The sequence below is a fragment of the Pempheris klunzingeri genome, chromosome 14 (assembly GCF_042242105.1).
Source record: "Pempheris klunzingeri isolate RE-2024b chromosome 14, fPemKlu1.hap1, whole genome shotgun sequence".
In the NCBI taxonomy this organism is placed as follows: domain Eukaryota; kingdom Metazoa; phylum Chordata; class Actinopteri; order Acropomatiformes; family Pempheridae; genus Pempheris; species Pempheris klunzingeri.
The window spans coordinates 15,121,572-15,149,285 of NC_092025.1; the positions used below are offsets into that span (position 1 = coordinate 15,121,572).

The 27,714-nt window shown below is 40.1% G+C and overlaps 4 protein-coding genes across 4 annotated transcripts in view; 3 read left to right on the plus strand and 1 right to left on the minus strand.

The window, feature by feature from the left end:
- abhd11 (abhydrolase domain containing 11) overlaps nt 1-13,232 on the plus strand; it is a 179,492-nt gene extending 166,260 nt beyond the window's left edge. The window contains exon 7 of the transcript XR_011585398.1: nt 13,209-13,232. The gene's annotated coding sequence lies outside the window, so the exon portion shown is untranslated. The remainder of the gene's footprint in view (nt 1-13,208) is intronic.
- LOC139213288 (F-box only protein 40-like) lies at nt 427-7,288 on the plus strand. The gene is made up of 7 exons (XM_070843951.1): nt 427-511; nt 626-681; nt 1,235-2,416; nt 3,150-3,436; nt 3,845-3,976; nt 5,239-5,575; nt 6,818-7,288. Exons 2-7 carry the CDS (start codon nt 679-681, stop codon nt 7,034-7,036), a joined length of 2,160 nt encoding a protein of 719 aa, XP_070700052.1. The 5' UTR covers nt 427-511; nt 626-678; the 3' UTR covers nt 7,037-7,288.
- On the minus strand, nt 7,875-11,205 carry LOC139213526 (TLC domain-containing protein 2-like). The gene is made up of 5 exons (XM_070844236.1): nt 11,027-11,205; nt 10,826-10,908; nt 10,265-10,347; nt 8,252-8,457; nt 7,875-8,073 (listed from the first exon to the last, which is right to left on the minus strand). Exons 1-5 carry the CDS (start codon nt 11,203-11,205, stop codon nt 7,875-7,877), a joined length of 750 nt encoding a protein of 249 aa, XP_070700337.1.
- On the plus strand, nt 12,798-22,929 carry LOC139212640 (apoptosis-inducing factor 3-like). The gene is made up of 18 exons (XM_070843119.1): nt 12,798-12,880; nt 13,251-13,360; nt 13,647-13,756; nt 13,842-13,886; nt 14,911-14,992; nt 15,447-15,559; nt 15,670-15,756; nt 16,231-16,322; nt 17,327-17,457; nt 18,143-18,258; nt 18,340-18,411; nt 18,538-18,601; nt 19,127-19,203; nt 19,822-19,939; nt 20,071-20,169; nt 20,545-20,620; nt 20,724-20,828; nt 22,896-22,929. The coding sequence occupies exons 2-18, from the start codon at nt 13,252-13,254 to the stop codon at nt 22,927-22,929; spliced, it is 1,530 nt and encodes a 509-aa protein (XP_070699220.1). The 5' UTR covers nt 12,798-12,880; nt 13,251.
- The last annotated feature ends 4,785 nt before the right edge of the window (nt 22,930-27,714 follow it).

Consider the following 27,714-nt stretch of genomic DNA (forward strand, 5'->3'; position numbering starts at 1 on the left):
TCTCCCCCTCAGTGAATTCAAGAAACAGCCACCAAACTTTATTATACTGTCTATCTCTTTAGGGTGGAGCAAGTCAGAGCACCTGTTTGCTGCAATAAATGACTACAAAAAAGGTAAAAAAAAAAAAAAATTAATAAAATCCACACAGACATAGATATTGTTTTGATTAAATCTCCACTAGAGGACACTGTTTGGATATTAGATTTGGATATTAGCCTCATTTTGTTCTTTCCAGGTCAAAGTACATTTTACAGGACCATAATATGAATCAGAGAGGAGAAGGTGAAAGAAACATCCTGATGTAAGTCACAGAGGGGGCTGGTAACCCAAACCATGTTTCTGACCACCTGTGTCTCATTGCTCAGCTCTATTTATAACACACACACACACACACACACACACACACACACACACACACACACAGAAGCACAAGAAGCACAAGACGGACAGACAGGACTGACAGGAGTGTGTTTCTCTCCTTCTCAACTCTTACAACTGTGGGCTGAAGTGTGTAAGTCACTGTTCCCATTGACTCTAATGACTCTGCTGCCATTGTGTGTTTACATGCAGTTTTTCTGGTTGTAACGTGAGACTGCCTCTCAAAGTTTTGTCTCTGTTTTTGCAGGACAGACCTACAGCTTCAGATGAAATAAAAACTGGTGCTAGAGGATCTGAAGCATGGTATGTAAGATCAAATAATGCTAAAAGCAGCTCACTTTTCACATTCACTCTTAAGTAACCTTAAGGTTGCTAAAATCATCCTCTGACATTAACATATAGAGTATATTCTGTTTTGGCCACTCATTGAAGATATAAGACTAAACATTTCCATGAAACTGAAATATTGTGGATGTCTTTTGCATCATTCTATACACAAATTCAGTTTGACATATTTGGTATTTGTAGAAACGTTTACATACATAACTTGTGTTACACATAACTTTACGTAGCTTTAACATTGCTTTAAATTCATTTAGAATTTTGAAGTAATGTTCTGTTGATTTAACAATATTTGGTTTATAATTAAGGCTAAATAATGCAACATAATGATAAATGTGACTTATAATGTACATGTAAATAACATAAGTAATATGGGAATTGAATTTAATGCTAATCTCTATGATTTCACTTCATATTGAGTTTGAAATGCTGATTAAAGGTATATCCCTTTTGTAAATCTCAATTATTGTTTCATCCCAGTTGGCTTCTCTCTTTTTCTTTCTCATCCAATCAGAGTCATCGTTCTCGAGCCTCCAGAGTGCGGCAGCATGTCCACTGTGACTCCTGCTACAGCCGGCGCTGCAGGGCTCGGGTGGAGGTGTCTGTGTGCTGTGCACTCATCCCCTGCCGCCTCCTCTGTGGAGCCGTCTTCCACCTGTGCAAAGAGGAGGATCACCTGCTGCTCTGCCCTAACGTGAGGGTGCTCTGCCTCAACGCTGCGTACGGCTGCCCGGTCCACCTGCCCCGCTCCTCGCAGGCAGCTCACCTGCAGGTGTGTCCTGCCAGCGTGGTGTGTTGCTCCATGGAGTGGAACCGCTGGCCGGCCAACGACGCCCACTCTTATCTGAGCACAGAGCTGCATGAAAACCTGCTCAGGGAGAGAGAGAAGGGAGGATGTCTGGACCTGGCCATGGCCATGAAAGATCAGGACCTCCTGTTTCACTCCATTAAGATGAAGAAGCTGTTCCCAGAGCTGATCCAGAGCGTGGAGGAGGAGGAAGAGGAAGAGAGGAGGGAGACAGAGAGGAGGAAGGAGAAGCAGAGGCAGAGAAAGGCTGCCTTAGAGAAGGAGGCACCTGCAAGGGAAGCCGGTGGTCAAACCTGGGAGCCTTTTATCACGTTTGAAATCAATACCCCTGATAAAAAGGAAGATGAAGACGAAGATGATGTTGAGCTTGAGGTTGCACATCAGCAGGAGCTAACCCAGGAGGAGAGAGAGGCTATAGCCAGGGGCTCAGGAGTGGAGGCTGAGCTGTTAGAAAACTACAATGCATGGGAGCGCATGTTCACTATGGAGATGGGTGGCTGCAGGGAGAGTGAAAAGGTAGCTGGGGCAGGTAGAGGCTCTGGACTGGAAGGGAGAGGCAAAGGCCTGGGCACACCAACAGAGGATGATACAGGCGCTACCTGTATGGGTCCCACAGCATCAATCACCTGCAAACAGGTGAGCAGCCCATGTGGTGCCTCCTCTGCATCCTCCTGTCTGACTGGAAATCAGAAGAAGACGAAATTTGTGTACGGATATGTGGAGCCGATGAAGATTATCACAGTGCGTACCTTTCAAATCCCAACCAGCTTCTCTGCCAGGCAGGGCCGCATCCGCAACCCTGGTTTCTACAGGAGGGGGAATCAAGCAGTGGATACCAGTGACCTGGGGATGGCTCTGGAGCAGATGCCAGTGTGGGAGGAAGTTCAGGTGAGAGTGAGAAAAATTCATCCTCCTTATGATCTTTTCAGTCCATTGCATTTTCAGGTACTTAGTTACTTTTAGTGTTTGGCCACTTGAGGGCAGCAAAAAAGTCCAATACTCACTCTTCTTACAGCTCTTTTATTGGTTTCCACCATATCCTGAGGGAAATAATAATATGGAAGTAATCTACGGTAAGTCACTTATTTAAATATATGTGAGTCTAAATTAATTAATTAACTAAGCTGAAAGAGCACATTTCGTTTGTTGATACAGTTTATCCGTCATAATTCCTGAAGTTTTCAAAAAGATCTGTCAGATTTTTTTTAATAATTACTCCAAAAGGACAAAAAAATAGTTAAAGGCATTACATCATATCCATCTCTTACTGTTTACTCAGTTGGGCTGAAAACTCTGAAATCCTTTTACTTAACTGCAGCTTCTCTGCAGTTGCTGCTCTCTAATAAATTTCAATCTTCTGCCCATACAAGGAGCAGACAGATGTCGACATACAGTCAGTTTCACTGAAAAAATCTTTAACATGATTAATATTTTAATGGAGGAAATAATCAGTTGTGTTTAATATGTATGAAATTCATCAGCAGCTGCAGCCATATTTAAAGTAGGACACCCAAAATTGCATTTGTTCAGTGTCATCATGTTTGTGTGACACCTCCGTGACTTTCGCTCTCCATATTTCCTGAAAAAAGTGACCACAGATGCTCATTGATTTGCTCCTCAGGCCAGTCTGCTCTGCTCCCTGGAGAAGGAGCAAAGAGGTCACCTCATTGCAGAGAGCGTGTGCACAGATGGCCTGTTACACGATGAGGGCACACAGACCTACAACTTCCTGTCTGCTCCTTTCCGGCCAGACACGTCGCTGGCTGACCTGACGGCCGCAAAACCGCTGGAGCTGCACCTTCAGCTGCAGGTGGAGAGCGTCACCAGCCGACACCACAAGGCCTCCTCCACCTTCACCTTCCTCTGTGGACACACCTTCCAGCGCAGGGAATACGGAAAACATTACAAGTGGGTTTTCTTTTTGTTTTTTATCCAAATGAATAGAATTAGTATTTTTAAATGATATGCATGATTCAATTATAGTCCCAAAATGTTTGGTTTCATCAAAGTAAGATATGGGACCTGAGAGGATTTCAAAAATCAATCACAGTTTATGTTTAAACTCATAGAAATAACACTTTTAAAACAATGTACATAACATAGAGAAAAGGAAAAGGAAATTTATACCATCATTAATAATCTATTCTGCAGCAGTTCACTACTGCACAAAAATTAAAACTTTATCACTCAGGTCAATATCATGCTCAGTTTTAATGCTATATGTTTGTATAGGACCAAAGCAACTAAGCACAAAGAATGTCATAGCAAGTCTTATCAAGTTTGATTGTCTATTAATCAATATGCTCTGATATGCAGGAACATCCATAGTGACATCCAGATGTGTGTGAACGGATGGTTCGAGCAGAGATGCCCTCTGGCGTACTTGGGATGCACCTACAGTCAGAATAGGTTGCAGCCCTCCACACATGAAGCAACCGTCTCCTACAAGTGAGATAAAACGTTTTTATATCTATACGCATCTTTCTTTTTGTTCTTTAGATAAATCTGTTTTATGTCAAAGCAACATTTTATTACATAGAGTGGTTTTAAATCAGCAGTGACTGATTTTTTGGCAATTTGTGGAGATCTGAATGTCTTTATAAAGTTGATATGGTGAACGTCTTAGCAAGCGCATATCTATTTACACATCCAGCAGTTACAGAGCAACATTAATAATAATTCCGAGTTGTGTTTCTGGCTCTTTAGTGAATGTAAGTCCAATAGTCTCTCTCTTTTAGCTCTATTTTTGGTCTCTACCAACTCCTGAGGAAAATATCTGATTATTTAGCTGCTAAATGCTCCACTATATTCACCAGCTTGTTGCTAACTGTGTCTAGCTGCTGTTTGGTATTGGGCAGGTAGTGTATGTTGGATTTTTAGTGGTTTTTCACTGAAAACAGCTGCCTGCTGTGTCTGGAAACGCTGCTATTAGAGCAGTGAGAGGGAACTGAAACAGTAATGTTGTATGTCAGACAGCCAACCAAAAAGTTGAGGGTCACAATAACGCTCTGTAGAGCTGTTACTCAAGAGACAGGTTATAATTTTCTGTAGGTTCTTCACTACAAGTGAGTCCTTTTACATCACACATAGTTATTTGATCCATTGGTACAATAAAACTATTGATTATAGCAGCGTTGTGTTTTTGCATTTAAGAATCTACAACTTTAACTTTTATACATTTTACACATTGCAGTCTGTTTACAGGGGAGTACTACTGCAAAGGTTATATGTAAAAAGTTAGTTGCCTTAGGTGATGTCACTTGAGTCAGTGTCGATTCAGTCTGAAGACTACAAATATGAAAATGTAAAAAAGCCTGTCAGTGTGTCATCATCTCTGCTTGAGGGTAGCAGCTCAAAGCCACATTATCTAGCAAAACACGCCCTAGTCTTAGACCAAACTTTTGGCAGTCAAGTTGCATTATGGGTAATGAAGGTGCTAGATTTTGAAAGAACAATACATGGAAAAGATCTCTCTTGTTTATTCTCGACTTGATTACCGCAGTGCACCTTATTCAGGTACCACCAAGGGATCCGTCCTCCGTCTCCAGTTGGTACAAAACACAGATGCTCGTCTCAATAACTCAGAGGCATGAACACATCACCCCTGTGCAGCCTCCCTGCAGTGGCTTCCTTTAAGGTCTCAAATTGTTCTCAATTGCAGTAAATATCTAACACACCTTTAGAGACCACAGTTTCAACTTTGCTTTCAGTGAGGACCTGGGCTGCTTCAGCTTGCGCCCCACCATCCCTGTCTCTCTGGGTGACGCCTCACAGCCGTCCCGGAGCACCGAGGACTCCTCCACCACTCAGAGGCAGAGGAGAGGTCGTGCAGCAGGAGGGCAGGACTGTCTGAGCTCGCTGCCCTACGAGGTGCTGTGCCACATGGCCAGTTTCCTGGACAGTCTGTCCCTGTCCCAGCTGGCTCTGGTGTCCCAGCTCATGAGGCAGGTGTGTTCCACTCAGCTGCAGGAGAGAGGGATGGTGACCCTCCACTGGGAGAGGAAGACCTACTCACATGGAGGAGCCAAGTGGAGGGTGAAGCAGAGGGTAAGCTGTGTGTCTGTTAGGAGAATTTACCAGGTGGAACAGTGTATATGGTACATACAGTATATTCAAGTTTTCATCAGCAACATCTGGGCAGTTTAACGTATGTCATGTACATTAAATCACATTAGGGATTAATATACACTGTTGCCTATAAAGTTGGAATAATTGTTCAATACCCCCAATTTTGTTAAAGCCTGAATACACAGTTTACAAGGGTTAATTGTAGTTTAAGTTTCACTGTGATATGTTTGGAAGAGTTTGATCAATAAAATTGAGAAGATATACACTTTATTTATCAAGAATAAATCACATTGTCACAATCATTTCATGAGAAGAGGTAAAAAACATTTTATTCCAACTTTATGGGCAACAGTGTATATGTGTCGAAATTATAAAATCAATTGTGGTCTAGTTAAAAGAATAGAAATGGAAAGCAAATCATTACTTTGGTGGAATTACAGTGGTGGAAAGTTACAAAGTACATTTATTACTGCACTCAAATACAATTATGAGGTACTTCTACTTTGCAGAATTTTTATTTTCTGCTGCTGTGTAGTTCTACTTCACTACATGTGTCTGCTAGCTGTTGGTTACTTTACAGTTTAGATTATATGTGAATAAATGAATGATCAGCTTGTAATGTACATTGTTAAATGTTAAGTCAGTGGATCCTGTGTGATAAAAAATAAAAATAAATCTATTAGGGGGTCAAATTTCACATGTCTATGAGTTGTTAGCAGTTCCACCAAAGAGAAATTTCTCTTCTAAACCTCTCAGATTGTTTCATTTCAAAGCCCAAAGATGTAAAATTATCCAATATTTCTCAAAAAGATTACAGAAAATTCCCTTTTCATCTTTGATGCTTTAAGAACACTTTGCTGGTAATACTTGTATTAGTACTTTTACACAACAGTTTTCTATGTTCATCTTCACAACAAAGAAAAAAATCTACAATCTAATATTTGATTGAATGTAATTATAGCATCACTATTAGGAGAATACGGATTGAAATTACAGTATTTCCTCACCTAATAAACATGCAGGGGCTTTTTTTCTCTTTGGATTTTTGGCAGCTGAACAGTCAAAGGACGCTGCTTAGAGAATATAATCAGTAAATCAAGCTTAAACAAAAAAAATAGGGTTTAGGAGATGTCTCTACATCCATAGTAGAGACATCTCCAAAATTATACTCTTTGAATCAGGCCTAAATGTTCAGTTATCTCTGTCTCTCTGTGACTTCAGGTATGGCAGTTTAGCAACTTGTTCACTCCTGTGGACACTTGGTGCTTCCAAAACGTGCCGTCCATGTCCGAGCATCTGAAGGTGTGTCCCTACTACGAGAGGGCGTCCAGGACAGAGAAGGTTCACCTGCCGCGTATCAGAGAAGAAATCCAAACCAACACAAGCTGCAAAAGCCCCACTCTGGTTTCCACGCTCCAGAAGAGGCAGATCATGATGTAAAGCACTGATATGATATTGTATGCTGCTTTCATTTGTTATTATAAAACATGTAGCCAGTTGTATGTTTTCCCCCGTCGCTGCTGTGCACCGTTATTTAAAAATAAAGTAGAAAAATGACATTAAAATAAGAAAAAAGAGTTCTCATATTAATGTTGGAATGCCTTATGGCAATCTTAAGACCCTAACCTTAGAACACACCTTAACTTTATTAACAAAAAAATATCAGAATAGAGGTCAAGTCAATTATGTCCAAAATAAATTGGATAAAGAAATAAATGTAATCAAGAAGCCACAGCTGTGTGATATTTTGATTGAGATGCTTCTGTTGCAAAGACAAATGAATGAAAAAAACATTTGTTTACTTTATAAAATTAAGAACCATTAAGAGCGTCATAGAAAACAAGTTAATTATACAGAGCATCCACACATTTGAAACACACTTACTGAATGTCATTGAAGACACTGAATATGACAAAAAAAATGACACAATAAGAATAAATATGTGAGTAGTTGTATGTAGTAATGTCCCTTTGATAGCTTATTATTTCCCAAAACAGAGAACTTATGACATTAAACTGACATTATGTTATCCAACTGTTACAATGAAATGTATTCAGATGTGTAATTTGCCAAACTATCTTGAAGATAAAGGCAGCTTAGACTTCAGATTGCTCTAGTATGAAAAGATATCTGCTTTTTTTTGCTCTCCGTCATAACTCGAAGAGGACTATGACAAACACTGTAACTTACAGCAGCACCTTAAAACTCTGTTATTTCTGATCAAGAGAAACCACAGACGGAGCTGTCGTCTGTAGGAGAAACACAGTGCAGGCTCCCTCTAGTGGTTCATGCTGGTTTTGTTTGTGTTGGCGAGGAAATCTGCCCTGAACAGCCTGTAAAACAGCACAAAGTTCATGGTGGAGATGAGACTCAGGCCTACTGTCCCCATCATCAGGACGTAGCGAGGCACACGGTCACTGTGAGCCACCAGCCAGCGGATCATCCAACCCGTCGTACAGACACGAAACACCAACAACCTGCAGGTTTGATAGAAAATCAGTGAGAAACATCTGGAAACCTGAGCAGACAGATGAGAAATACAAGACAACTAAGACAAAACCCTTTCACTACTTACTATTCTTTTAAAGTCATAAACCTGTAGGATTATTTCTTTAAAATCAACATTATGAGGACCCACAGAAGAGTATCACCTACGTTCCCAGGTTGAGCCAGCTGGTTATGCTGTAGGCCACAGAGGGGCGAGGGGCTGTATTTTCTGTCCCTGGCCTGTTCCTCCGTCCTGACAGGAGGAGGAGCTGTCTGACATGAAGGAAAACGGAGTTGATCTCAATCAGCAAGGAGACCACAGCGAAGCCCAGATAGAGGCGGGACGTTACAGCCAAACTGAAGCAGGAGATCACCTGTTAGAAACACGAACAGGCACAGGGAAATAGCAGCAAAATGTCATTCACACTCTAACCTCTACAAAATCAAGGTCACTCTTAGTTATCAATAGTTTTGCAAGGGTTTGGAGTATGAGGTAATTTTATTAGTGTTGATTTATAAAGTCTTCCAGCATAACTTTTTTCATCTTTTACCTCTAAATTGTTTTAAGTAGATTTTGGCCTAGATGTTGAGATGTATGGTCTAGATTTTTTCCACAAGGTCAATGGTCAAACTCTCCATTTCAGGTGTCGTCCTGATGAATTAAAGATCCAGATAAAACAAACAAACATACAAAGCAAGACATGGAGGAGGATATACTGTGGGCAGAGGCGTCTGAGCCCCTACTATAAGACCTTTGCTATTTTTAAACATTTTAGCAAGTTTGGATCAAAATTAGTTATGTGAGGCCGTGTCATAGGTACAGTAGTATATGAATTAAAAATCCCATTCCCTGTCCTTACCTAAGCCATTTTCTCATATAAACTCTGGACAACTCCCAGAGAGTCAGGTCCACACATGTAGTACTCAGCTACACAGTCTATGCACACAACATATGACTGTCTGTGTCACAAACTACTGAAATACTCTGTTTGGTTTAGCCGAGGGCTGCAGGAGGAAGGACACGATGTAAAAGTCTGCTGCGGTTGTGTTTAACAGAAACAAAATGTCTTTTATGTTAATGAAGCCTCTGTATTTCAGGAAATGGGCGTTAATGTGTGTTAATTAAATGAACATTTTCCCGTCATACCTTTCCTTGCCGGTCAACTAGGTGACCATGACCGTGGCCTGTTTTTAAACCCTGGCAGCCATAAAGTCTATCGTCTTATTAGCAGAGAGATTAGCAGACCTTGAACTGTGATAGTGGTGTTCAGGATGAAGAATCCTCCATGTAAAGATCAATGTTTGACTACCTCTCCTGTTAAATCAGCAACTTAAAAGAGCTGCATGGAGAGAATTATCAGCCAGAAGTAAACACCCACACACTCACACACACACACACACACACACACACACACACACACACACACACACACACACACACACACACATATATAAAGGCACCTTGTGCTGCCTCAAAACATGTCTTGTTTATACAGTGTTTTGTCACTATGAGCTGACGAGCTGCTGGAGGTGAATCTGGTCACGACCTCTGCTGCCTGAGATAAAAAGTGTCACACGGATCGAGGCTGAGCACCACTGAGGGGACAAACAGCAGTGAAGGATGACTGTGCAGTTTCATTCACTGACCTTCTCATTATCACAGCACACACAGATGTAAGGGGTGGGCGAAGTAAGACGAACACCTGACAATGCTGTGACAAATATTATAGCTATTATCATTGTTTACTATCATATTTCCCCCAGAAAAGTAATTTAGTAAAAGTATAAAGTAGTATTAAAAGTAAATATTCATGTGATGTACAAGTATCTCAAAGCTGTCTCTTAAGTATTGTGCTGCCCCTGTCATTTAAATTAAGTGGTTTTTCAAGATTTGGGAACTAAAACTTGGTTAAGTGGGCTGAGATGATTTATTTACACATACATGACTAATTTTAGTATTCATATCTAGATATCTATGGTTGGTAGGAGCCTGCTGCAATATTGGACACATGCTAATATTGTGTTTGCCTCCCTTTTTTACATACACTGTTGTGTGAAATAATGTTTAATAACAACAACAATATAATGTAATATATAACAATATTACTTTTGTTATACTGTATTTAGAGTGTGGAATTTGCAAATGTGTTTTTGCAGTGTTGTAGGTGTAAAGTTTCTTACCGCAGAGTAGTGGAGGAGCAGCTCCCAGGAAAGTTTAAAGGACTGGTTCGAGGCCACGTCCAAGAAGTCATGGATGAAATAACCTAGAGGAGAAAATACACGAGAAACATTTATGCACAAAGAAACATCTGAAATGAAATGTAAAACTTTCTCATAGTGATGTTCACCTCGTTAGTAGAAGGAGAAAAAGTCCTTCTCTTTTACTGTTTTGGTTCAGCTTCACTTCAGTTCAAACCCTTTATTAAATCTTTGTTTAGGTTTTTATAATTCCCACACTTTATTGCCAGCATGTAACCTACAGTAGTACGACCAGCATTTGATTTGTGTTTGTCTTATTTGAATTAATCCTTGAGCTGAATGATGCATGACCTGGACGTTGTAAAAGCCTCACAAATAATAACTGGTCAGTAAGTATCTGCTGTTGACGAGGACATTTGAATTAATTTTGTTTCCATTCTCAATAAAGTTGACTTGAAACCTGATGGGCAGATAAAGTGATCTGTCTGCTGATCTAATGTAATTCTTAATGTAGACATGTGAATCTTTGAGTGTTGGTGTCACCTGTAGACACAGCTACAAGGCTGTGGGAGAGCAAGGAGTGAGAGGAGATCAGGTCCTCCAACATCTGAGGTTGACAGTAGAAACTGTATAGAGAGAGAGAGAGAGAGAGAGAGAGAGAGAGAGAGAGAGAGAGAGACCACAGGAAGAGTAAAAATTAAATTAAATTACAGCACCAACCCCGATTATTGTATCTTTACGCACCATGAAACGGCCCATGCTCCTGTCAGCGAGCTGTGAGCTAAAGACGTGCTGATATTCCTCCACTTCCAGGCTTTGCTGCACGCCGGCTCTGGTATTGGCAGAAATCTGGTGATCGTGTTCAGCAGTTTGAAGGAGCACGCAGATCCTCCAGTGACCAGAAGTGCTGACCCCAAATTCATGACGAGACTTTACCACAGAGCCCGGCGCCCTGACCTCACTTCAGATCTCATGTGCTCCTGTGTTCAGGGCACATGTCAGCATACGAAAACACAGCAGAAGTATATATATGTATGCAGTCCCTGTACTCTAACACACATTCCTCCGCTCACTTCAAGTGGTAAACTGATCACTGATAACGGGTGAAGGGTCGTGGTCGTGTCAGACATCATTGGCCCTTCCTGGCCCAGATACTGCGTTCCTGCTCCCACAGTATTTAATCATTCACGGTTGAATCACCCAGCAAGCAAGCAAACACTGTCTACAACTTTAAAAGCATTGTGTGTTCATATTCAGGGTAAATGGAGGAAGCATCAGCCACAGGTGAAAACAGGTGGAACACAAAGCGATATGATTAACATTCAGACAAAACCAGAATAAAGAAAAAATTAAGTATTATATAAGTAATTAAAATTAGCCAGCTACAATATTAAAGTGATGAACACTCAGTGAATCAATAATTATGATTCCAATAATGCAATAGTCTAGACTTTATTCTAAAAGGGCATAATTACTACTTTTAGTACTTACTATATTGTGATGCTAGTGCTTTTACTTGAGTAAAAATATGAATGCGTGACTGCGTATTACTGCGTGGTGTTACTGCTTTTACCGAAGTGAAAGATGTGAGTGCTGCTTACACCACTGCTCAGTCCTACTCTCATGGTTTTAACATTTAATAAGTGAATGATTTTCTGTGCAGTGTTTTAAGTCCTTGAGCTCCACGCTGATGAATCTTGAACCTGAAACGATGTATAGATGACAGCAGGCCCTGCCTCCAGTTTTGTAGGCCAAGTGGTGCTTTGTCGTCTCTCCATTCAGTGCCGGCGATGCTGCCTCGTCAGCCTTTCTCTTTACTGCCGTTGTGAAACACAAAAGCCCTCCGTCGCCTTTTTCTGCAACAATACCGGGGCTGGACATGACCAGTGACATCACCCACACACCGTTCATTCACCAGACACTCAAAACTAGTCTAACTTTTTGGTTGACTTTTGCTCGTCTTATCAAACCCAACTTTAAGTCCACTTTTCAAGCTTTCTCCCTGGACCAAGGGATGAGGGTTGGGGATGGACCGGTTGCCGTGGAAACGGACTCTTATCCCATCATTGAGCTGATGAGCAGGAAACAAACTGTGCAAAACTTCTTTCATCTGAGCATCTGACTACCTTTTAATGTTTCTGGTGGGGGGTTGTGTATCTTTGTGGTGCTGCAAGTGAATCAGAGACATGTCTGGGGCCAAACCACGTGAGTAACCAGCATGAATTTATATTAGTAGTCATCAGACATCGGATATTTGATCGATCTGTCACTAAAATTCACAGCAGTTTAATCACTGGGTGTTTTCTGAGTGTCTGAAATTAAAGTAATGATCTGTATCTTTATTGAACTGCAACTGTAACAATTGATTATTTTAAATTCATTTGATGTGTGTGCGTGTGTGTATGTGTGTGTGTGTGTGTGTGTGTGTGTGTGTGTGTGTGTGTATGTGTGTGTGTGTGTGTGTGTATGTGTGTGTGTGTGTGTGTGTGTGTGTGTGTGTTCAGCCCATGGTGAGTTTCCGGACTCTGATCCAGAAGACTCATCAGACCCTGAGCTGACAGAAGTCGTGTGTCTGGAGTCAGACCTGCAGGATGGACAGTAAGAGGAGGGGAAAGGGGGATCTTCACGGCCTGATGTTCACACATCAGGACTTATTATAGATATAAAATGATTAATGAACCGTCGATCAATAAATGATGATAGCCACACGTGTGTATCCAAGCCTGCCTCTCTGACAAAAGTCTCCTGGTAACAACCTGACAACCTAGAATTGGCTTTAATTTACACATGATTACTATTTATCATTGATGTTTAAAGTGATTTGTACTGAAAGTGTTCAGTCCTCCAACCAAAGTAATAATAACACAAGTAATGTCATAATGTTGACCATGTGCACCATCTTAGTATAGTGTGTTAGCATGCCTAGCATGTGTGTGATATGTATGTGTGTGTGTGTGTGTAACCTCAGGATGCTGGAAGTTGAAGTGGGACATCACAGTGTGCTGTTGACACACAGCGAGGGCAAATACAGCGCCATCGGTAACCAGTGTACACACTATGGCGCTCCACTCAGCAAAGGTATAGAGGACGAGTTTGTGAACATTGGGGATATAAATCTGTGACAGAGAGGATGTCCAGTAAACTGACCTGTTTATCATAGTTTATTATTTAAGCAGATAAATGCAGCTTTAATGTAAATGTATTCAAAGTTCACATGAAAGTATGAAATATATGGAAATTATGGAAATACTGCATTTTAAACAAGTTCTCCAGTTAAATAGTTTGTCTTAAACTATTGTTAAGTTTCTTAACACTAGCTCCATGTGTGACACCTGTGTGTGTGTGTGTGTGTGTGTGTGTCCAGGGTATATTTCTGGACACACAGTGCGCTGCCCGTGGCATGGCGCCTGTTTCAACGTCCACACGGGAGATCTTGAGGAATATCCCGGCATGGACTGTTTACCCTGCCATAAGGTACGAACCAGACAGACAGACAGGCAGACATTTAGCTTATGAAGACATTTGCTGTCATTTTAATTTGTCTTTTTCTCTTTTGAAGGTCAAAATTCAAAACAGCAAAGTGTACGTGTCTGTAAACAAAAAGGTTAGTAGGTTAACTTTTCTTTTTCACTTGATGTCACGGTGCTTCCTGTCTCGTCACATCGTCGTCAGTTTACTTTTATTTACTTCAGAGAGGACATATGCTATGTGGGTTTACGAGAGACGATATTTTTGTATTTTGTTGAAGTCTTTTGTGTTTATATTCAACAATTTCAACAGTATTTTTGCGCTTAAAGCAGTTCAAGTCCTATAAAACACTTTAAGAGCACCACCAGCTACACAAACTCCTGTCTGAAACCCAAAATAAAGAAATTAATTTACTCTTATGGGGATGTTTGCTTTAAAAATGACTAAAGTGACATTATTGAAAAATTTGATACATACAATGGACGCATAGTTTCTTTAGTTAATCTTGCTAATGAGATCTCAGCTCAGGTTGAGGTCGGTGAAGTAACCAGATAACGAGCTGTTCATTTGAATGAGGTGTGTGTTGGAGCAGGAAACGTGTAAAACATGCAGGGCAGTGGGCCCTCAGGAGCAGGACGGGGAAACACTGATGTAGAGAATCACATTGAACTCTTCAGACATTCAGATAAAACAGCAGAGAGCAAATAAAGCACATTATACAGTAAATACAGAGCAATTTCTGACATAATTCAGCCATTAATTCGCCTCACACTGCAGAACACTGAGCTAATTTGCAATGCCGTCCCCAGATGGGCCCCAATAAATACATACATTAAAACATAAAACTCAGAACTAAACAAGAACAGACAGACAAAACAGGGGAAGCAGGGGATCTCAGCTCTGTAGGACTGACATTCATCCAATATATCAATCAATCAGTAGTTCATCCGCACAGTTATTGAAACAGTAAATAAAGAACAGAAGACATTTGTTTAAATAGTGGAAAATTGGATTCTGACTAAATTTAATTTAAAGTACATATTGGAATGCTGTATTCAAGATGTATTGTAGTTGACTAGTAAATTAAACTACAGGTATTTACACATAACTGCTACTTCTTCCTGTTGATGAGTTTTTTTTTTGTTTTATACATGATTCAGACTCTCAGGCAGGAAAAAAGATTAAAGAGTATGGGAGCTGCGGTACAAGGAGTGACTCACACTATTCTGCTGCTGGGGGGAGGTGAGCCTGGACCACTCAATTTAAAAGAAAAAAATCATTTTATGCTTTTCTCTGCCTTACATGAGTCTAAACTGAATATATTTGGACTGTTGTTTGGACAAAACAAAAAATTTGAAGACATTTTGAGCTCTGGAAAATTTCAACAATTTCAATGTTCAGTTATAGCAAAATCAGTCGGTGAGGTAATTAATGGTTGTTGCTGCCATGCTGTCATTACTGCATTTACTCCTGAGCACTGACTGAGAACAACAGCTAAGAATACAACATAGATCAACAATAACATGGTCGATAATAAGAAAACTGAGGATAAAAACGAGCAGTTAGTTATAATTTGAAAGTGCTAACGTACAGTGTAAACATTATATGAACAGATGAATAGCATCAAATAAGTAAAATGATGTAAGATAAGAGTTTTCAGTGTGTGTGATGGTGTGTTAACTTTCTGTGAGTGCAGGAGCTGCGTCTCTGATCTGTGCTGAGATTCTGCGGCAGGAAAGGTTCGGCGGGAGAATCATCATGGCCACCAGAGACGAGCTTTTACCCTACGACAAAACCCGGCTCAGCAAGGTGCTGCCGTCACTGACATGACAAGGACACTGAGATTTTAGTGATGAATATGTGTGTATTTTTACATTCGACTACCAATAAATGAAGCCAGTGTTGCTCCCGTCTCCCAGGTGATGAACGTGGAGAGTAGCAGTATTGTGCTGAGGAGGATGGAGTTTTTCCATCAATACGACATTGAAGTGTGGCTCAAGAAAGAAGTGAGTTGCTTTTCTGTCTACTCACTGAAAATAAATGTTCTTCTGGACATTAACTCACATGTTTTTCTTGTCCTGAGACTGACATTGTTAATCAGGAATGCTTAGAAAAGCATGCTTGGAAATAAAGCCAGGGAATTTCAGGCATTTAACAAAGATGTATTTTCTCCAAACTCAAGAATTGTATTTAATGAGCATAAAGGGAGCACAAAATCACACACACTTAATCAGAACTGGTGCCCCATGTGTAGGTGAGAGAGTGAATGAGAGGCAGAGCGGTCTGCAAGGAGTGACCACGTGACCTTAAACAGGGAAATGAGGGAAGGAAGTGAAAAAATAATAGCAAATAGGGATCTTTGCGACAGACCTGCTACTTAAGAAGTGGACAGATCAGGACGTGAGTGTGGCTGGATACAAAAAGCTTCAGATTTAAAGGCCCCCGTTGTGGAACTGAGTGGACTCTCGGTGTGTTTCCAGGCGCTGTCAGTGGACACAGACAAGAAGACAGTCACGTTTGATGATGGTTCGGTCCAGCGCTATGATCAGCTCCTCATCTCAACAGGCTGCAGGTACAAACACACACACACACACATAAGCACAAAATGTATGTGTGCAAGTATTCATTTTAAACCAGCCTAAGGCTTCTTCTGGCCCCTCATGTGCAGACCAGCGACCCTTAACTAGAATGTAGGACAATTAAAATCTAAAAATCTAAAGAAACAAACAGTAATCCTTGAAAAATAGAAAACACTTGTTTGGAGCAGCATCACTATGATGGAAGGTGTAAATTGATCGAGTACTTCAAATATAGTATACTGTATATTGCACACGTACATATTATATATATTATAGTTTAGTGCCCTTAAATCCAAAGGTTTTCAAAAAAGACCCCAAAATGTGCCGTTGCACAAACTCATATCTATAAATCCTTTAATAGGAACAAAAACATGAGCAGAAGAAAAACAAAGAAGGACTCTAAGCAGCCTCTTAGCTCACTAGTGCCTTTGAACAGCTCTGTGTTTAATCAATTGCACATATTGATTACTGACCAGAGCCTTGTTCAACCTTTAGAGGTGTTTCCCAGAAGCTTCATAACCAAAGACACCTGTAAAAACTTGTAGGAGGGGAGAGGAATCAAAAGCTACAAGTTTTATCTAAGTTTTGATTATTCTTAATATTCCAGTGAAAAAAAAAAATTAAATTTAACTAGCTGTAGACCGTTTACTGCACATTAAGCTTCAATTTCATGCTGACAAACTCCAAGTAAAAAAGATGTTTACAGGCACATATATACAACACAGATTACATAAATTACTTCAAAGTGTGTTCAGCATCATCTTCAGCTCCACAGACAGCTGACGTTAAGAAGCTCTTAACAGTGAACACATGAGAAACACTCTTAGAAAACCCTCTTAACTTCTAAGAGATTCAAATTCATTATCAGCAGAATTTCTCCTGACTGCAACAATTTTGGCCAAACTGTTATATTTAGTCAACTCTGACCAGCAGCAGGTGTGACGACTACACCTCAGCTTTAGTTCACTGTTGAGCACCACTGTGATCTGTTCCTCAGAGCAAAGGGTCTGGACGTCCCCGGGATGAAGCTGGACAACGTCAAGATGTTGGAGACACCAGAGGACGCCCGGCAAATCCACGCAGCCTGTCTGGGCTGCAACGTCGTCCTCGTGGGAACCTCTTTTGTTGGTACTGTGTTAATACGCAGATATATACACATATTTTTTTTTTTATCATTTGTCTACACTGGTGGTGTGTAGAAAAAAACACAACAGAATCAAATCTACTGTAATTGTTTATTTGATTATGAAATGCAGATAAAAATGTTAATTTTTAAAGTTTTTTAATCATCATTTTGACAAAAATATGAAATATTAAAATGAAAAACATGAAAATAAAAGTGAAGAATAAACCATAGCTAATTAACTAATGAAGTGAGTATAATGGAAATATAAAGCTTTATACTTTTCTTCTAACCTCCACTCTGTTGATAAAGATAATTTATAACTTTATTTTATTTCTGTACTTATCTGTCACTTGCTCGCTTTCTGTCCTTACTTCTTTTATTTTTGTATCTTGGCACACTTTAAACAGCATTTCCTGTTTTCCTTTTACTTATATGCTAACTAGATGGACATGCACATGCATGTAAAAGCTTTATTTTTATCTTTACCCACCACTGTAATAATCTAACTAACAGTATGACTTGTCTTTGCATTTAATTTGATTCTTGTTCCATCTGATAACTTTTACTGCTCTGTGTCAGTTTTGGTGCTCCATACATCTGTAGATGTTTTCACTTCTTGGATTTTCATTTGAATATTCTCAGTTCCTGATATTCTCTACTACATGGTAATTACCATATTTCTTTCAGGCATGGAAATCGCATCTTATTTGATAGACAAAGCCGCAAGCATCACAGTGATTGGCAGCAGTGAGCTTCCGTACCAGAACACACTGGGTCGTGAAATCGGCAAATTCACATTGACGGTAAGAGTCTTGAATTAAATCCTCACATTCCTCCTCTGTTCAGCTCAGTGACTCGTAGTTCAAACTCTGTTGTTCCTGCAGATGCTTTCAGAGCAGAATGTGAAATTCTACATGAACGATAATGTGACAGAGGTCAGAGGTGTGGATGGCAAGGTAAAGTGGAAAAATACATGTGCCCGTTTGTTTTATCACTCCACATTCAGACATGAACATCACTGAGCGCAGAGTGAAATTTCTCCTCTTGTTCTCTGTCTCGTTGTTCTTTCCTTCTTCCTCAAGGTGAAGGAGGTTGTGCTGAAAAGTGAAAAAGTTATCCCAGCTGATGTTTTGATTGTTGGTATCGGTAAGTGCAATGCAGACATTATGTGATTTCACCCTTATATTATAATATTTCTCATTCAATGTCTGTATTCATTTCTCTGCTCATTCCCTTCTTTAGTCTTTAATGTCCTTTCCTGTAATGCATGATAACTTCTTACAAAAACAGTGAAAAGTCTTATGATGACCTCTGGAGAATACTGAGCAGCTTTTGTAGGAAATTGTGACTTCAGTGGCCATATCTGTTGATCAGCATTAATCAGGTAAAGATAATATGTTTACAGATATGAGAGTTTTCCTGAAACCAACATTATAACATCAGACCATCAAATGTAATTGGCTTGTTGGTTTTTGGTTCTTCAGAGCATCATTATATTGTTTTGCCTTCAAAGCTTGAGTGTCTCAAAGGCTAGCTATTCCCCCGTTTCCAGTCTTTGTGCTAAGCTAAGCCAACCAGGTGCCACCTGTAGCTTCATATAACACTAAAATCAGTATTCCTACAAAAAAAAACCTGCTCAGCCACTTTTGTCCTGTTTCTCTCTTCCACCAGGCATCAAACCTAACTCAGAGTTCCTGCGGGGCAGTACGATACAGATGGACTCAAAAAACTTTGTAATTGTTGACAAGGTCAGCTAATAACCTGTTGTTTATCTACATCTCACTCTGTTCATTTATACTCAACACATAAGCTTGTATTTTGTCGGGATTTACTTCCTCATTGTTTGGGGTCCCACAGACCCCACTTCTTTATGTATAAACATACTGCTACTACTATTAATAATAATTATTATTATTATTATATAATCTATATCCTCTATTCTTTTGTCTTTTTAGAGTAATCATATGTGGTAACTCTTATCTTTCCCACAAACTCGGCAATTTATTGAAGGTGACTAAATATGGAAATGCCAATAAGTCACTCACTGACGGGAAAAAAAAGAGTTAGACCTCTTTTGAATAAACATTTATAATACTTGAATAGACTTATTTGAATATTATAACAAATATCACGCTTTACAGCTGAGTTTGTTGAAACAGAAGCATTGAAGTATTTTAACTTTAACAGCCTGCTGAAACATGCCATCACATGATTATAAGCAGTTCCTATAGAAATAAGGAGAGATCATAAAGCTAAACAATGTAAAATAGAGCACAGGTTTTCCAGGACTCCACCACTGGGGTTAGTAAATATGTGTTCTCTGAATCATTGATAGGCATTTCTCTTCCTGTATTTCCCTCCTGTAGTACATGCGCACCAACGCCCCTGATGTGTTCTGTGGGGGCGACCTGGCCACCTTCCCCCTGGCGATGGCCAAAAACCGTCTGGTCAACATCGGACACTGGCAGATGGCACAAGCACACGGTAACGTGGTGACAAAGTAAATGTAGTCACAGAGTCAGACTCATATATATTCATATATTCAGCTGTAATTAGCTGTTGTTCTTTTTAAAAGTGATTTTTTGATAGCAAATGTTTTTGTATTTGTTTATTAGGGAGGATAGCAGCTCTGAACATGCTGGGTAAATGGACTGAACTCACCTCAGTTCCTTTCTACTGGACCGTCCTACTGGGTACAACCATCCGATATGCAGGTGGGCGCGCACACACACACACACACACGTGCATGTGTATGCATGTCTGTAATTGCTCAATTTGACACATTTTGCCACACTCAGAGGTCATCAGAGTCACATGATCGCAGAAACTCAAACCACGGCTCCTCGTATGCAGATGTGTCAGAAATTAGATATTTTTTTCATTATCATTTCAAGTTATTTTATGTGTTTGTATTATGAGTTTTAAATCAAAAACTAACTAAATTCAAACTCGAATCAAAGAGCAAAAGTGTTTAAAACGCTCTGCCTCACCAACTCACTGTACACACTGAATCCCACCATGACAGCTCTCTGATTTTCCCACCTATCACCGTCAAATGTAACTCATGCTTTTACTCTGGTTGTGTGCAGGCTATGGGGAGGGATACACTGACATTGTAATGAAAGGAAAGTTCGAGGACAAGAAGTTTCTGGCATTGTACATCAAGTAGGTTGAGTAAAAAAGCTGCTGATGTCGACAAAAACATCTCTAATCAAAAAAATCTAACTGCTTTAATTAAATTAAAATATGTGTGTTTCTATTTTTGTAGGGATGATGAGGTCATAGCGGCAGCGAGCCTAAACTTTGACCCAGCGGTGTCTGCAGTTGCTTCGAGGCTTGTAGCAGGAAAAGTCATCACGAAGAAAGAGGCTGAGTACGTCTGGTTTTGTAATAATATATACGACGGATTACTGGTTTCATAGAAATGTTGAGAATTTTATTTGTAGTGAACAAACAAAAGGGACCAAAATATTTTGCAGTGTTTCTGGACTTTGGGGAATTATAGGGACGGCTCTCCGGGTTAGACTGAAGACGAATAAGGTGACTTACTGGAACGCTCTCCTACTGAAACATCTCACAAAGTGACAAAACATCAAATCAAGTATATTTTTGCCTTTACTAAAGGAGAGGGATGGGGGATGACATTTAGACAGCAGCTGAAACCCTTAGGCCGTGTGCCTCATTTTGAGGTTTGTTTGAACAAAAGTCAGCATCCGTCCTGCAGCAGCTGTTTTGTTACAGAGGACACATATTCAACTTATTTCTCATTTAAAGCGGTTACACACATATAAACATTACAAGGCTGTTGGACTACATTTCTCATCCAGGTGCCGTTGTTGTTTTTGTAAAACAAAAGCAAAATATTGAAGTATGAATTATAAGAAAGGGACATACTTAATAATAACATCATTTAATAATGATTTTAGGTGACATTGTTCACATTAAGCAAAAACATATGTCATCTTTGATAGACACCGTTGGATTAAGAAAAAAGACACAATATGTGTTTATATTTTCATCCGGATAGTTAGAGGATACATTCACAGCAGTGTTTTTTAGCAGCTGTAATCGATATTTTTCATAGTAATAATGTATCAAATAAGATCATGAAAACAAATAAAAATGAACCTACAGAGAATTAACATCCGGATCTGCAGCTGCCCTCAAGTTTATAGCTCATTCTTTCACTTTCAGCTCATTATTTAGCCGTCTGGCCCACAATTTTACTGTGTTGGTTCACTCTCACTGCTCTCACAGCTCTAAAACACTCCCTGCTCAGCACTAACCAGCAGACAGACAAAGTTAGCAGCTAGCTGGAGGGTGTAGTGGAGCATTTAGCAGCTTAGGAGACACATATTTCCCCAGGGGCTGGTGGCGCTAAACTAGAAACCATCATGTACTGGGATCACAGCAGCCGGGACGTCAGATTGGTGTGCATGGTGCAATGGAACACATGACATGAGAGAAGTGAGTTTGACAAAACAGGTGAAATGTGCCAGATTTATTCAATATGCTTAACCATCGTGGTGTGGATAGGGACATCCAAGTACAGGTTTCATGCGCTTTCTCCTTAAATAGTATTTTTATAATGGATGTAATGGTCTTTGTTGACGGGTGGTTGCACAAAATGCTTTGTTAGTATGTGTACAGTAATTAAGATGTAGCAGTTGATAGCTGTTGTGATAAAGGTTGAATGTTATCTAGATTGTGTTGGATTGTGTGTTGTGGATGGGAATGACTGAATGAAACTAAGATACAGTGATCTGTGACTTGAATATGGGTCAGGGGCATTAAGTCGAGGACTTCATCATGATCTCAACTACACGCCTGCAAAGTTTTGTGATTTTTCAGAGTTGTGACACAAACACAAGATCTGTCCTGGTGTCTCCAGGACCACATTTTGTCATGATGACACCCTCACACACACACACACACACACATTGTTTGTGAGGTCTCTCACTGACATAATGCATTCCCCAGCCCCTTATCCTAACCATAACCTAAACCTAATTCAGTAACCAGTAACCTTCAAGTCTTATCCTTAGAACAGTCCTTTGAAGTAGTGAGCACCTGTCAGAATGTCCTCATTTCTCAAAAATGTCCTCACTCTGCTGTAAAATGCATATGCTGGTCCTCACTGTGTATTAAGTACAAGAACACACACACACACACAGACTCACAAGGGGTTGCAGCCGGTGAAGAGAGGACACTGGTGTTCATGAGGTGACCAAAAACGTGATCTTGAATGACTGCTAATGTTTTTCTATAACTGCCGCATGTGTAAATAAGCAAGTTAACAGGTGATAATATGTCGATGTTGTATTTACAACTTATTTCCACTGCCCCTACTGGCCAAAAAGATCACAACAAACTGGGAGAAACCAAGTGCTTCAGACGATGCGATCCCCTATAAAAACATGCGCTGTCTTTGTCCTAACAGATCAGATGACCTGAGCTGGATGCAGTTGTCTTGATCTACACTTTCCTCCACCCATCCGCTCAACACATCATCTGCACAATGTCGTCAGTGTGATTCAGAAGAGACAGACTTCACTGACGGCCTCGTGTCAAAAAGCACAATCCTCAGCGAAGTTTATATTTACAGTGTTGAAGTATTGGATTTAAACTGTACGTCATATAGTCAGTGTTCATGTGAGGGAAACTCCACCATGCAAACAACAGATACCTCAGATGGATGCAGCTTTTGGGAATTATTTTTTAATCTTAATATTTTTTTATTTTATTTTATGGCTTCGTGTCTCCAAGGGTATTTCAGTAACAGTGCAGAGACATCTCATCAAAGATGCCTCAGTATGTTCTCTGCTGTTAATATTTAAAAGGCGTTGTACGCTGCCTTTTACTTGGATGGGTCTGATGGAAAAACACAAGTGACCTTAATGCCCACTGCAGCCACGTATGTGGTTGGGTCAGTGAGTCGGAGGGGGGATTAGGAGAACAGAGGGGGAGTGTTCAGCTCTTTGACGCAGAGATGCTGAAATCGGCAACGGTGACAAAACACAGCAGCAGGGAACAATCAGCCTTCGACAAACAGCACACAAAGGCAGTGTGGCAAAACCTTCACAAAAGAAATGCTGTGTTTTCCTCTCTTCCCCTCTCTGTCTCTCTGCTGGTTTATCACTGTCTTTACCTCACATCTCTCTTTCCACCTCCGCATTTACTCTCCGCTTCACCCTCAGTGCCCTTCCTGTCAATAGCACGCCTCAGCTCACTGTATCCACGGCCTTTCAGGGCGAGTACCAGTTATGAGTACCAGTGGATTACATTTTGCACTAATGTTATATGTAAAGGATTTAGATTTTATTTTTATTTTTTTTTTTGACATGACAAGAATTCTTTTTTTTTTTCTTTGCATGGGGAAAAATTAACAAAATTTATATTGTGATCAGCATTTAAACTCAAAGTGCTTAATCTTAATAATGGTGGGAGATATAGATAAAACCTTATTTCACTTATCTTCAACTTATCTCTAATTTAAATCACTATATATATTGTGATGTAATACATTCTCTGGATAATCAACTGAGAAATCATTCATGGAAAAAAACTCATTTTTGACTAATAGAGCAAATTAAATATCAGACAAATCAAACATCCTCAACTCCAGATAACATGATAACATTCAGGATATCCTTCCACTCCTGAAGCTAATTATAGAATAATTTCCATCTTTCTGCTGATCTTACTGGCAGAAGACTGCACTGATATTGCTGCAACCTCACAATTTATGGACAAGCATTAAACTGTCGGGTAACAGATTAATATTTAAACGTATCTACCAGCTTTAAATCTACGTTGCACCCAAACACATTTGAGCTAAGAAAAATATCAGTTTTGTTCTCCTGAGGATTTTAAGTGCCTCTTATAAGATAGAGAAGAGAAGCTACAATACTGAACATCAGTCCTCTTGTTAGAAACAGCTTTGTTATCAATGCAAAGTGAACCCTGATGCCCAGGGAGAAATAACAGGGATCTACTTGTCATTTAAACTTTTTGTCTTGTTTTCCACTTTGCTCATGCATAAAAAAAAAATCTCAGGCACAACAGCACCGTCTCTTTGCCATTAATTCACTCATCAGCGTCGCAGCATGTGATTCACTCAGGGAATGTGTGACTTTTCTGCCACCTATCGTCCAGCTGAGGTGGTGTTTTTAAAGTTTACTTCAGCACGGACAGCAGCAACAAACCTGCAAATAATCTGTCCATTTTTGTAAATTCAGCTCTGTTTGCACTTCATTTGTAGCCTGTACATTTCAGGCATTACAGAATAACTGATTCAGTAGTTTGCCACAAATTACCACAGCGATCTCCTTACGCGTATGGCACTGACATTAAACTTTACACTAAACTTTTTGAAGACTTAATTGCCCTTAAATTTGCCCTTTACAGTTAACCATACAGAGCAGCAAGAAATCAATAAAAAGAGACAGGGGTGTATCCCAGGATGGACTCAGGATTTTGCACACAAAATCACCGGTGCAACAGATCAGAAAATATAAAACAGATACGACGTTTGGAGCTTTTTAACCAGATTTTTATTGGATTGTGTGACAGCATAGTAGCACACTGTTACAGTCACATTTCACACACACTGTGGTGGATGACTTTCTGGGTATTTCTGTAAAAAGGAATAAAAGGAGAAAGAAAGACAGAAAACTGCTTACATTGTAAACAAAATGTGTTGTGTGACCCCCATACATTTAACCCTCCTCCTCCTCACTGGCCTGTGCCGTGGACATGCAGATGAGGGGGGGTTCACTGGTATTATTCTGATTAGGTTTCAGTCCTGAAAGATCAACTGTGGGTTTTTTCTAGAAGTGCTGCATAATTGACAAGCACAAAATAAACAAATCCTCTATTAACTTTTCAGCAGGCCCATTCAGCAGGAGGGGGACCCGTCCTCGTCCGCTGACAGTTGTGCCACTCTAGATGCACATTTTGTACGTGACAGAGAAAGCATTTCTCTTTTATTGAATTGACAACATGCTCACGTCTTCATGGCGCCCAAGGATCTTCACTCTGTGTCTGACAGTGAATCTGTTTTAAACTGTGAACAAATAAAGCCTGAGGTTACAAACAGCATAAGGCTCTCATTTGCTCCTTCAGTCTGTGCTCACATGCAGTAACGACACAGTCTCCTGTTGGTCACATCCAGTCAAAGCTTTTTTTCTCTGCTCTCTATAGGAAAAATCTGTCTCAATGCATTCTGCGTTTCTTTTATCCGGTCCTCTCTGTGTTTAGCGTAACGCTGCCGTCTGTTGGCCCTGTACAGCTCCAGCCTCTTCTCCTCAGCCTGGGGGTCCTCCAGCTCTCCCTCCCACCTCAGGCTCTCTTTGGCCTGGGAGCTGAGCTCTGCCACGTACCCTTGCGCCGGAGCTCCGCTGGCACTATTTCTGTTTGTCGGCGTTAGCAGTGTCTGTGAATCTTTAGGGTGTTTTGTGCTCCTCCGCCCGCTGCCAGCGAGCCGTTGTCTGTCCTTCCTACGGGTAGCTCTGGGCTTGGGCAGCTGGCCTTGAGGCTGACCCGGACTCTGAGGGGGCAGCAGGGACAGCGGCAAGGTCTCAGGAGGCAAAGACACAGCCTGAAGTTTCTCTGTAGGGAGGCAACATAAACATGTAGGCGTGTGCACGCTGCCAAACAAAGCAGAGGGTTTAGATTGCTAATGACTCCCTCTGGAGTTGGACGGCTTGGTGTACAGTAATGAGCTGTAATGAGCCGCTGATGGGAAGTGACACTGGGGGCCTCGTCTCTAATGACCTATTCAGCCCTGAGGGGAATCTGCTGCTACCAGCACATGATCCTCATACTTGTGTTTACATTGTGTACATTGACAGTGCCCTTCGTTTAAAATGCCAAAGCGATGATACAGTTTAAAGTTGTTTTTCCAATTCTTGGTTCACTTAGTGCTCGGCAACTCTGCAGCATGACTAATTATAAGTGCATGCTGTGAGGGAGATTTCAGGGCAATCAGGCTTTTCATTATATGAATACTTTCTGTGTTTGTTGGCAACATTTACTCCAGCAGGAATATATATTTCATGGTCTGCCTCTGCTTTTAATAAGAAATGCAGCACAGTAATTTAATTTCCTTCACTGTAACAAAGTCTCAGGTCTTAAATCTAATTTTCAGTTGTTCATCTTTTTGTGAGGGGTTCATGTGAGGATTTCATTTTTCCAGGGGTTTAAGGTGAAGATCATGAAACACAACGCCCCATGTTTGAGTCCAGCTGGAGACATGGGACGGGCCTGTTATATGTATTTACTTAACTGTAGTATAACACCACAGAACACATAAACATACTGCTTTTAAGAATAACAGCTTTTACATATTGGATATTCAAAACTTATTCAAGAATCCTGTTATTCACGAGACGTGCAGCATTTTTTGCATGTATGATCTGAACCTGAATCCTAACTACTATCCTTATCAGATTTAACAATATTTTCCAGTAAAGCATAAATGAAAATACTTTAAAAAGGTGCTATGTAGGACAGCAACTAATGACTATTTTCATTATTAATATTTCTTGATCAATCAATGAATTTTGAAAATGTCAGAAAATGATGAAAAATGCTCATCACAAGTTCAGCCTGCTTGTTTTATCCACCCAGAAACAAAAGAAAATATTTTAAAATAATATGAAACAAAGAGAGAACCCTCATATTTAAGAGGCTTGAACCACTTTGACATTTTGATACTTTTTGGATTATTAGAGATTAATTGATTATCAAGTTATTGTAGAGCCGTGGTGGAACATAAGTGGCACATTTATTCATTTGCACTGTACTTAAGTATGATGCTAAGTCACTTTTTTACTGGAGTACATCCATTTAGTGCTGCTTTAGACTTCTGCTTCAGTGCATTTCAGCTTTTTACTCCACTATAAGTTTTAGTGATTAAATTGTGCATAGAAAACCTGTTCTGAGTTAATAAAATATGATGCATTGCTACAGATTAGGGTGCAGTAAATAAAGTAATAAAAAGATATATTAAGTAACACTGACTATATCCATTTTACAGCATAATAAGTACTTTTACTTTTGAAACTAGAAGCACATTTGCTTTCACACTGTTTTGACTGCATGCCTTTTGTTCAAACTGTGATGTTTACATGGTGGCTATCGCTGCTCACCTGTATTTTCGGGAGGACTGGTGGAAACGGTGGCTTTCTTTCTCTTGGTCTTTTTCCTCCTCTTCTTGTCAGAGCTCCTGGGTGGCTGCAGCAGCTCACAGCCTTTGT

Excerpts from the sequence above, each read along its gene's own strand:
- LOC139213288 (XM_070843951.1), top strand. Across the intron at positions 2,417-3,149 it reads CAGTGTGGGAGGAAGTTCAG|GCCAGTCTGCTCTGCTCCCT; the intron begins GTGAGAGTGAGA and ends TTTGCTCCTCAG. Across the intron at positions 3,437-3,844 it reads GAATACGGAAAACATTACAA|GAACATCCATAGTGACATCC; the intron begins GTGGGTTTTCTT and ends TCTGATATGCAG.
- LOC139213526 (XM_070844236.1), bottom strand. The coding sequence starts at position 11,205 with ATGAATTTGGGGTCAGCACTTCTGGTCACTGGAGGATCTGCGTGCTCC. Across the intron at positions 10,909-11,026 it reads GGAGCATGGGCCGTTTCATG|TTTCTACTGTCAACCTCAGA; the intron begins GTGCGTAAAGAT and ends CTCTCTATACAG. Across the intron at positions 10,348-10,825 it reads CCTTGTAGCTGTGTCTACAG|GTTATTTCATCCATGACTTC; the intron begins GTGACACCAACA and ends TTTCTCCTCTAG.
- LOC139212640 (XM_070843119.1), top strand. The coding sequence starts at position 13,252 with ATGCTGGAAGTTGAAGTGGGACATCACAGTGTGCTGTTGACACACAGC. Across the intron at positions 20,170-20,544 it reads TACAACCATCCGATATGCAG|GCTATGGGGAGGGATACACT; the intron begins GTGGGCGCGCAC and ends GGTTGTGTGCAG. Across the intron at positions 20,829-22,895 it reads ATCACGAAGAAAGAGGCTGA|ATCAGATGACCTGAGCTGGA; the intron begins GTACGTCTGGTT and ends TTGTCCTAACAG.